Source organism: Panthera leo, chromosome B3 (genome assembly GCF_018350215.1).
Source record: "Panthera leo isolate Ple1 chromosome B3, P.leo_Ple1_pat1.1, whole genome shotgun sequence".
NCBI classification, from domain to species: Eukaryota; Metazoa; Chordata; class Mammalia; order Carnivora; family Felidae; genus Panthera; species Panthera leo.
The window spans coordinates 145,252,713-145,262,764 of NC_056684.1; the positions used below are offsets into that span (position 1 = coordinate 145,252,713).

Sequence of the window (10,052 nt, forward strand, 5' to 3'; positions counted from 1 at the left end):
GGAGAAAGGCTGTCAGAGCTGGAGGTGGGGACGAGTCTCGGGGAGGAGGAGGGGGTGACGCCGCGGGCGGGTCCCTGGGTTTGAGGAGCGGGAGGAGCCGCCGGGTGAACCGGGAGCACGGACAGAGGGGCAGGTGGACACCCAGGTAGGGGGAGAAACCAGGGGAGGCCGGTGTGCGTGGGGGATAAGTGACAGGGGACAGAAGGAGTCCCTGAGGCTCAGCAAGCAAGCTCAAGTTTAAGGGCAAGCCTGGCCCTGGAGAAAGCAGGTGGAGTTGGGGACGGGGTGGGTGCAGGAGGGGAGTGCCAGGGGTGAGTTCCGCCTTTGGGGAGGGGAGGGAAGGAGGGTGGCTTCTGTGGCTTCCTCACTGAGAGTCCTGGAGGCAGCCTCCTCGGGCAGAGGAGGGGTGGGAGGGAGGTGGGGGGAGGGGGAGGGCGTGTCCCCATTCCTCCCGACCTGGGGCTCCGTGAGGTGACCAGAGCCCCTCCACGGAGACAGGAGGAGAGGGCGGCTGGGGACGAGGACGGTCTGCGTGCTGTGGGCCGCGTGGCAGTGAAAGCCGGAGGGGCGGGTGGCAGGAGGAGCGTGGGGGGCGGCGGCCAGGGGTCTTGATGGCGGCTTGATCGGGCCACGTGACCAGAGCTGGAAGCACAGAAGTCATGCCGGGGGACAGATGGCGGATCCATCACTGGTGCCCCGGCCGGCTCACGGGACGGGCACAGCTTCCCCTGCGTCACCGCAGCCTGGAATCAGCTGTGCCCGAGCGGCGGAATGCGGTCCCTCCAAGGGGGAGCCTGAAGCAGCGATGGCAGGTGGGACCCCAGGGACCCCGTGCTGAGAGGGCAGCGTCACAGGATGGGGGGACAGGGTCAGCCAGGGTGCCCGATGGGCAGACCCCTCACTGCGCCTGCACGGGCGCGTGGGAACAGCGCGCTTGGGATCAGCCCGTCTGTGGTTGTTTTCACCCGGAATCGCCCACCACAGCAGCACCGGCTGCCTGACCCCACCAGCGTGTGTGAGCGAGTGGGTCACAGCGTGGGTGAGTGGGGTGCAGCGTGGGCAAGGGGGGCGCAGTGGGGGCGAGTGGGGCGCAGCGTGGGCAAGTGAGTCGCAGCGTGGGCGAGGGGGGCGCAGCGTGGGCGAGGGGGGCGCAGCGTGGGCAAGGGGGTCGCAGCGGGGGTGAGTGGGTCACAGCGTGGGTGAGTGGGGTGCAGCGTGGGCAAGGGCGGCGCAGTGGGGGCGAGTGGGGCGCAGCGTGGGCAAGTGAGTCGCAGCGTGGGCGAGGGGGGGCGCAGCGTGGGCAAAGGGGGGCGCAGTGGGGGCGAGTGGGTCACAGCGTGGGCGAGCGGGGCACAGCGTGGGCAAGGGGGGCGCAGCGTGGGCAAAGGGGGGCGCAGCGGGGGCGAGTGGGGCGCAGCGTGGGCAAAGGGGGGCGCAGTGGGGGCGAGTGGGTCACAGCGTGGGCGAGCGGGGCACAGCGTGGGCAAGGGGGTCGCAGCGGGGGTGAGTGGGTCACAGCGTGGGCGAGTGGGGCACAGCGCGGGCGAGGGGGGGTGCAGCGTGGGCAAAGGGGGGCGCAGCGGGGGCGAGGGGGGCGCAGCGGGCTTGGCGGTCTCCCCGCGGATGCAGGTATGCGTGCCGGGGAGGGGCCGATGGCGGGACTCAGCCTGGAGCCATGCGCACCGGACACGAAGCAGAGGTCCCGCCGCCCGAGTCTGGAGACTCCTCAAGGTATACAGACGTGATCTCAGAGCCGGACGGGTGTCGCAACGCTGACCTTTCAAGCCTGGGTTTAGGAAGAAGGTGGTTTCCGGGTCAGAAGTTACCAGAAAGAAGCCCCGTTTTCCACACTCAGGTGCGTCTGCCGCGGTTCTGGGGGACACCAGGGATGCGAACTTGGGCTCGGTGTGGTCACTCAGGGGTCGCCCTCGGGGGTCTCCACCTCAGGCCCCAGCCAAGTCCAGGGGGAAGTGGGTCCCTCCCGTGCCACTGTGGACAGCCGGATTGACCCACGGAGACCGGGAAGGGATCTCGTGTAAGGAGGGCCCCGCCGTTAGCTGCTCGCTGGCTCCCGCCTAGAGGGCTGCCAGGATTGCTCTGCCCCACTCCTCACCAAGAACAGTAATTAGAATGCAAGGTCATCTCCATATAATGCATTATGACTTTAATATCAGTAAACTCCCCTTAAATATTAGATGCAGCAAGGAAATATTAGTTAAATTATCGCAGACCAATATGATGAGTTTCCTCTAGGATAAAGTGTGATAAATGGGTTTTAATAAACTGAGGAGAATTATACGCGTCACATTCGTGGTTCCTGTCAATTTTATTTAGAGTAAAATGCCATTGTGATAATTAGTTGGGTTTTACTGTGTTCATTAAAAGCTTTTCTAATGACCGCTTGGAGGAATAAGTAAAATTAATTTCTTTCTTGAACATCGGAAGAATTCATCAAACAAACAAAAAGCCAACTCCAGGGCCATGTGAGACGGGGCAGGGGCCGCGGGCTCGCGGGGACGGCACTTTCTTGTCCGTCACCGGCACTGAGACTGCCCCAGAGCGGAACCACCAGAAAGGGACGCGGGCCAGGGCGAGGGCTGTGGCAGGAAGCCTCCTCCTCCAGACAGTCCTCCAGGACTGTCCAGCCTCGGCGCCCTCCCTGCCCGGCCTGCGCTCCTAGGTCACGCCTCCTGGGTCCCCGGAGGCTGCAGCCGGGCCTCCTTCTTGCCTGGGGCCCCTAGGGACCCAGCACAGGGACAGACCTTCAGGAGGGTCCAGGGGCCGGGTCTCCTGGCCACCCCTGTGCCAGCCTGGAGCAGGTGTGGCCGGAAGGACCGCCGGGGGGACCCTGTGGTGGGACAGCAGTGGAGGGGCAGAGGAGGTGGCCAGGCTTGGAGAGGTCACGTCACCTGACTGAGGCCACTCAGGGGTGAAGGGGGAGACGGGGCCCAGAGGCCTCCGGCTGGTGCTACAATCCGTGATCCTTCCCACCGACCTGTGCCAGGCGAGCAGGTGTCCCAGACTGGGGGTTGCGACGAGCCTGAGGACCCTGCTGGGGAGGCTCCCAGCACGCACACGCTCACACGTACACGCAGACGTGAGCACACACAGCCGTGCTCACTCACACACCCTCCCATCTCTGCCAGGTTTGGATTTCACGGTCCTCTAGTGCCCAGCTACACCTCTGGACGTGACCCTGGACGTCCCTCTGGTCCCAGTGTGACCCACCCAGGACTGCACGGACCTCTCCCGGGCCCCTGACAGCGGCTGCAGACGTCGAGGGTCGGGTGTGAGCCTGTCATACACAAGAGGTCCCATCCCGGCTCTGCCCCAGAGGGCCCTCTGAGTCTCACTGGATTTTCCCTGTGCTGGAAGGCGAGAGGGCCCTCCGACCCTGTGGGGTTCTGGGGGGTCTTAGGTGCGGGCCAGCCGGGGCCGCCGTCCCGCTCGCTGCCGGCTCCAGGATGCTGCTGGGCCATGAGCGCAGACAGCAGGCGTTTCTTCGATAGCCCCCCAGGTGACCACAGAGCCGGCTGGCACCCCACGCTCTCTGGACGCCACCCTCACCCGGGGCCAGGACATTCGGCCACTTGGAATGTGGGCACGGCGTCCCTGCGGGGTCGAGGGTCAGACCTGGTGGTTGACACCTCTTCCCTGGCTCCGCGTCTGCAGCCTGTCTCTCGTCCGCCCGCCCTCAGGGGCTGGGCTGGCGGGGGCTCACGCTGGGGTAGCAGATGGATGGCACACGGATGCCCACTTGTTGGCTGCTAGCTTTCCAGAGGGTTCTCTGAGGGGCCTGCCCGGGGGCTCTTCTCTGCTCCCTGACTGGTGAGGCGAGGCCCGGTCACCCCCACCCCACCCCACGGCGTGCCCGCGGGCAGCCCCCATCCAGCCACACGGGCCCCCTCAGGGCTGCTCGGAGAGGCCGGGTGGACGGTCGAGGCCCCGGAGGCCAGTAGTGTTGTGGTTCCCAGCCCTCCGTCTCCATCCGGGAAGCCTCCCTCCCCTCCCTGGGGGAGAGGGGGTCTGGGCCCCCCTCCAGCCTGCCACTTTGCCCTTGGTGGGGGGGACCGGCGAAGGGAGGGTCCGCTCCGAGGTGGCTCACCCCAGTTGCGCTGCCCCTTGTGAGGGCTTCGGGCCCTTATGAGAGCCCCCCAAGAGCTCCCCACACCTTCCCCCCGGGAGAACGCAGCAGAGGACTCGGCCTACAATCCGGGAGGCCTGCGCCTGTTTCTGAACCTGCCCGCACCTGAGCTCGGGCTCCCTGCCCCAGGACCCAGACAGTAGAGTCGAGGATAAGAACACAGGTGACCATTGTCAGAGGAGTCTGGGTTCTTCAAAGGACTGTTTTCGCTAACGAGGGGAGGTCGTGACGAGGGAGGCTGGTTGCCGGAGGACCCGGCGGCCAGCCCACGACGGACGCGGCCGTCCGTTATCTCTGGGAAGTCGGGGTGTTTGTCACGGTAGCCTCACGGTGCCCGACCGTGGAAGGGCCCATCGGTCCCCGGAGCCCACCCTGGGGGTGCATCGTCCCCTGGGGGTGGGGGGGGCGCTCCGTGCGGGAGGCCGGGAGAGAGTCCCGTGTTAGAAGAGTTTGCCGAGAGGGACTCCGGCAGATGGGTAATTTAGCTGGTAATTCAGCATCAGGGGCCGCGCCTCGGCCACCGGCTGGATGGAGGGCAGACGCTCAATTAGCCGGGGCTGAGCGGCGCGAGCACGGCCGGAACCGGGGCTGGGAGACAGGGTCCATCCCACGAGAAGGCACCGTGCGGGCGAGTCAATCAGGGCACCCTAATTGGAAAGCGGTAATAAAAAGTAATTGAGTTTAATACATAATTTAGATCGTTACCCGTTAACTTAATGCGTGCCGCTTAGGTGTGGGGAGAAAATTATTTATCTGGTAGATGGGGGGGGGATTTCATCTGTGTTTATAATGGAATGCTCGCCAATTGACTTCGGTAAGAGCAGGTTGTTAAATCGGGTTTTGAATTGGTGCGTAGATTGGAAGACCGTGTTAATTTTGGACGTGATGTACTTAGCACCTCCTCCTTCGAAAGTCCTCCCGTGAGAATTCCCGGCTCCGTCGTCCACGGCAGCAGAAATTAAATCGGGTCCCGCAGGTGTCTTGACGGAAGGCGATGCGGCTCCTGACTTCTTCCTTATTTTTCTTAAAGCAGAGACGTTAACAGGGTTCTGCTGCTTCTCTGAAGCGTCTTTTTCCTCTGGAAAGCGGCCCGTGACTGCAAACGAGAGCTTCTGTGAAATACTGAGGATGAACTTACTAGCCGTCCTGACCCTGGGCCCAGCCGTCCGCGACCCGTTAACCCGTTGGATTTTCCCAGCAAGTCTGCGAAGCCGAGGGCCTGGCTCACCGGGTGCCCCCAGGGGCCGGTGCTGGCCCAGGCGGGGACACGGTGTGGGGCCTGTGGGGCTAAAGGCGGGGCTGCCTCGTGCTCGCAGCAGAGCCGGCCCGTGGGTGGTGCGGGACCACCGCAAGCTTCTCGGGTGTTCCCGGCCCCTGGGTGCTCCGCCCCCACCCCCCAGCTGTATGGGAGGACAGTAAGCTTTGGCCCAAGAAGCGGTGAGCTCCTAGCCAGCCCCTGCCCCTCACAGCGCCGGGCCCGGGTGGCGGTCCCTCCGTCACTCGGCCCGCCGGCCTGCCCATAAATCGGGGGTGATGATAATGCCCTCTCGGGGGCTGTGTCTGCTGCTGGCAGACCCCCCATCGTCTTGTGGCAGGTGCGGGAGCCAACCCCAGGAAGGCTCACTGACGGGCAGCTGTCCTGGGGACCTCGGGTCCCCAGCCAACGGGATCACAGCTAGACCCGGCCGTCTTCCCGGGCATTTGAGGCTGCAGAGGAGGTCCCGGTGCCCACGGCCGGTACCCTGGGTCCCACCTGGGCCCTCAGACCGGCCCCTCCAGCTCACCCCTCAGGGTCCCCATCCAGAGCACCACAGCCACGTCCCGCTTCTCTTGGGAACAGCCACTGATTCAGGGTGCAGGCCTCCACTCTGGGAGGCAGACGGCCATGGAGCCCCCCGAAGGAGCAGGGCCTCAAGGACCCCGGGAGGCCAGAGCCGCCGAGTCCCGGGACATCCTGCTAGGTGCAGTTTCAGAATCAGCACGGCTAGCTGTGAAACTGTGCTTTACATAAAATTATAAGACATAACCCAGTGGGTACGACCAACTTTTTAAAACCTGGGCCTTTTAACGTACAAATATCTCACTGCTGTCAGGAGCCTCTGCCCCTTCGCCCCTCTGATCTGGTGCAGTGCCTAGGAGCCCGGGGACACACGTGTGATGGGGGCGCTCCCTGTCACGACAGGGGGGCACGACGGTTGGGGGAGGGTGTCCTTCTGTTCTCTTGAAGAATCTGCTGCTTCAGAAGCTTCCGGAACGGTCATCTCCGATGGCTCTAGAAGCCGCGCAAGTGTTTGGCAAAATCTCCCCGGACACAGCTGGGCTCTGCATCCACAGATGAGCCGGCGTCCGTCCCGGAGGGGGTTCCAGGAAGACGGAGAGGACGGCCCGGGTGGTAGCAGACCCCGACCCGAGCTTCCCAGGGAGAGGGCAGCACCACGGGAGTCCCACCCCGGCACTGAGCCAGAGCCCGGGCTGTGTGGGTGGTGTGGGGGCCTCCCCGGCCGGAGGGCTGAGAGGCTCAGGGGCCAGGGAGGGACTCAGCTACAGCCCCTTCGTGCGGCGCCCCGGCCCCTCGCCCTGGTCTCTCAGGCCCCGCCACCCTGCCCGGGGCCTTTGGATTCAGGAGCACCTGCATCCCCAAAGTGTGGCCATCACGTGGCCTGCCTCGGCCCCTGCCCACGTCCCACGCTCTTGGAGAGAAGCCTGTTCTCACTGTGCCCCGTCCGTGTCTGGGTCCCGCTCCGTATCAAGCACAGGCCCTGGCCCACCGCAGCACCCGAGCCGGTGACTGGGCAGCTCGGAAACACGGTGGGCGGGCCTCCAGTTGGGGGCAGCGGGGCCTCTGAGCCCTTCCCGGCAGGGGCTGGAGTCACTAAACCGCAGAGGGCTCCAGCCTCCCTCCGTGCCGTCCAGCAGCGCTGAGCAGCAGAGCCCTCCCCACGGTGGGTGGTCGTCCGAGATGCCCCGGAGGGAGGCCACTAGCCACGTGGGCCTCGAGCGCTCGACACGGCGTTGGCTGCCTTTCCCGCTGTTCCACACAAGCAGCCATGGGCGCCGCGGGCCCCAGAGCGGTGAACGCAAGGTCACAGCCAGCGCCTGGCGGGCTGACCCAGGAGGGGCCTCCGGCATTCAGACCCGCAGGGCCAAGGCCACTGCTCCGGAACAAAGGGAGGACCGTGTTTACAAATTGTCTGTTGAAATTTAAGTTGCCAACATTGGCATCAGGCCTCGCCTGCCAGGCCGCCCGGATTGGAGGGTAATTTATGAAGATTGCTTTACCTGGGGCCGCGCTGGTCTGTGCCTGCGAGTAATTCACACCAGGCTCATTTCGGATGCAGTCAAAGACCCCCGTATGTCACTATGACAATGTAATCACAGAGCCACATTAAAAAGTCATTATTGTTTAGAATCCAGCTTGGTTTGAAAAACACTTACTATAAAATTCAACAGCCTTTGTAAATTACCGAAAGGTTTACTCAAGAATACTAGGTGCCGTGATTTAGACGGGGAACTTACCACTTTATTGATTCTGTGGGGTTTTGCCGGTTCCCGCATTTATGGGGAATGATTAGTGAGTAATCAGAGTAATAAACCCCTCCGTGTTGGTTCGTAAATAATGATGAATTGGGTCTGTGTCCTCAGACTTCCCGTGCAACTTCCTCCCGCTCAGAGTCTGGGCTTCAACTTTGGGGCCGTTCTGCAGAGCCGTCTGGAAATCAGTCATCTGCCGGGCGAGGGAAGGTGAGGAATTGTTTCTCCGCCCGTCGTGCTTCGAGCCGCCCCGGGAAGGACTGGCCGCCGCGTCCTGGAGACATGCAGGTTGGCGGGACGGCGCCTCCGGCCGGCGCCCGGCGCTCCGGGACGCCCGGCCCCAGACGCCGATTTCTGTCCGTACGAGCGCTCCGTCCCTGGCGCGCCGTCGGGCTCGGGAGTTCCGTCTTGGTTTGTCCTGAGAGCGGGAAGCAGATCGGCCGCCAAGCAAGGCGCTCACGTGGGGGTCCAGCTCAGCGAAGGCCCCAGAGCCGCACCATCAGAGCCCGGCCTCCTCCCTCCCTCCACCTCCACCGGCGGCCTGCGTGGGAAGAGACCCCGGCGGTCCTCAGCGCAGTCAGGGATCTGCTCTCTGCGATAGTGCTCGTCTGGAGCTGGTGCACTGCTTCTAGAAACCTCTACCTCTGCCCCTTCCTAGAAGCTCGCAATGCACGAAAACACGTCGGGGTCTCTGCGGAGGATGACAGCGAAGGATGTGGTTGCACGTGCCCAGTCGTGTCCCTGGCGGCTTAGACACGCCTTTGCCCACAGGCACCTGTGCTCTGCGGTGCCTCAGGGTCGGTGCCCCTCCGGTGGGCACAGGGTCACGTGGCCTCCACCCTCTCCCTGCCACCCCTGGGCCGCCCTCTGGGCGAGACCCTCCCCGTGTCCCCGTTCCTGGCTCCCGGCCCGGCGCCCGACCACAGGAAGTGGATTAAACAGAAATTGAGTTACACTGAGCTGAAAGCAGATTGGAAAGGGACGGAAGTCACGTCGGAACCGAACTGAATTGGATCGAGTTGGAAGTGGATTGAAACTGGAGTCTGGGCCGGTGGTGAGGACAGGCAGGCAGGCCAGGGGGACACAGTCCTTCCTGCCCCTTGCCCTCGGGGACCCTGGGGTCAACACCATCAATGGGGGCTGAAAATTACAGACACCGTGTGCTGGCAGGTTTTCTTTAACAAGCCCTGATACGGCGCATGCGGGATGTTTCTGGAAGAGCAGCAGCCTGGACTTTGGAGGCCACACTGCACACGCTCCGGGCCCCTGAGACGCAGTGTAACCAGCACAGTGGGACTTCAGGGGGGTGAGCACGTGCACGGTAAGAGCCGTCTGCCTCCAGCAAGTTCCCTCCAGCCCCGGCATCCGGCCGGCCAGCCAGCACGCAGGGATGGGGAGCCTGGCCCGAGGGGAGGTCTGGAAGCCACACCCAGTGTCGGGAGGAGGCACCAGTGTCCTGTGTCCTGAGACGGGTCACGGCAGTCCCCAGACCGTCGACAGCACCACAGGCTTTGTTGGGCCCGATGTGGAAAACCAGTCCCGGTGATCTTAGGCGCCTGCTGGGACCCCAGGGAAGAAGTCGCTGCAGGCAGGAGGGGACCGGGAGCCGCCTGGCCAGGGAGTGACAGGCCTCTGGGGGCGGATCCGGGGGACTGGGCCCAGCTCTGTGACACCGGCCCGGAACCAGCACCCGCCGCAGCCCTGAGCTCTCGGGCCGCCCGGATCCACGGGCAGCCAGCGACCCCAGCAGGTGCGCAAACAGCAGACGGTGACCCCGTCTTTACCAGGGCAGTGAAAACGTGCAGCGTCACCGCACATCCTGTCCCCACGGAGCGGCTGTGCCTTTAACTTCCTGCCGTGACAAGTGGGGAAACTAACGCATTGTCCACCCCAAAGCCTGACTGCTCCCCCGGCCCGCCCGGTGCACTGCAGCCAAGCTCGCCCCTCGGGCGTCCAGGACCCGGCCCCACGGCCTCTGGCTTTCGGCGTGGAAGGAGCAGCGGTGCCTGCCGGGAGGCCTTCCCACCCCGTCCGCGGGTTCGGGACCTTATCCTCAAGGAGCTTGTTCACGACATCTGCTCAGATGTGCGTTCGTCGCCCGCGGCCGCTGAGTCACCACCCGCCCACCACAGCCGAGGGGTCGCTGCCTGCGCGTGTTCTGACCCTGGGGGACGGGCACTACCGCTCGGTCCGGGATCACGCTGCCCGCTTGCCTCTCTGTCCTGACGCGCACTCGCACCCACAGGAAGGTGCAAACACCCCGTCCACGGAGCGTGTGAATAGGCCAGCCCGCAAGGTGACGGGGACCCTGCAGGAGGGACTGAGCTGGGCCTCTTGGGGGATCATCTGGCACTGTCTGGTCGGCACAGTCGAACCA

General features: G+C 64.3%; 1 protein-coding gene and 1 long non-coding RNA gene across 2 annotated transcripts; one reads left to right on the top strand and one right to left on the bottom strand.

Moving 5' to 3' along the window:
• Window positions 1-4,809: 4,809 nt before the first annotated feature.
• LOC122221464 lies at window positions 4,810-6,365 on the bottom strand. Its single transcript, XR_006203237.1, has 2 exons — window positions 6,218-6,365; window positions 4,810-5,240 (listed from the first exon to the last, which is right to left on the bottom strand). It is a non-coding gene; the product is annotated as an uncharacterized LOC122221464 (long non-coding RNA).
• An 8-nt stretch (window positions 6,366-6,373) lies between these two features.
• LOC122221463 (translation initiation factor IF-2-like) lies at window positions 6,374-9,779 on the top strand. Its single transcript, XM_042940718.1, has 2 exons — window positions 6,374-6,952; window positions 7,787-9,779. Exons 1-2 carry the CDS (start codon window positions 6,479-6,481, stop codon window positions 8,426-8,428), a joined length of 1,116 nt encoding a protein of 371 aa, XP_042796652.1. The 5' UTR covers window positions 6,374-6,478; the 3' UTR covers window positions 8,429-9,779.
• The last annotated feature ends 273 nt before the right edge of the window (window positions 9,780-10,052 follow it).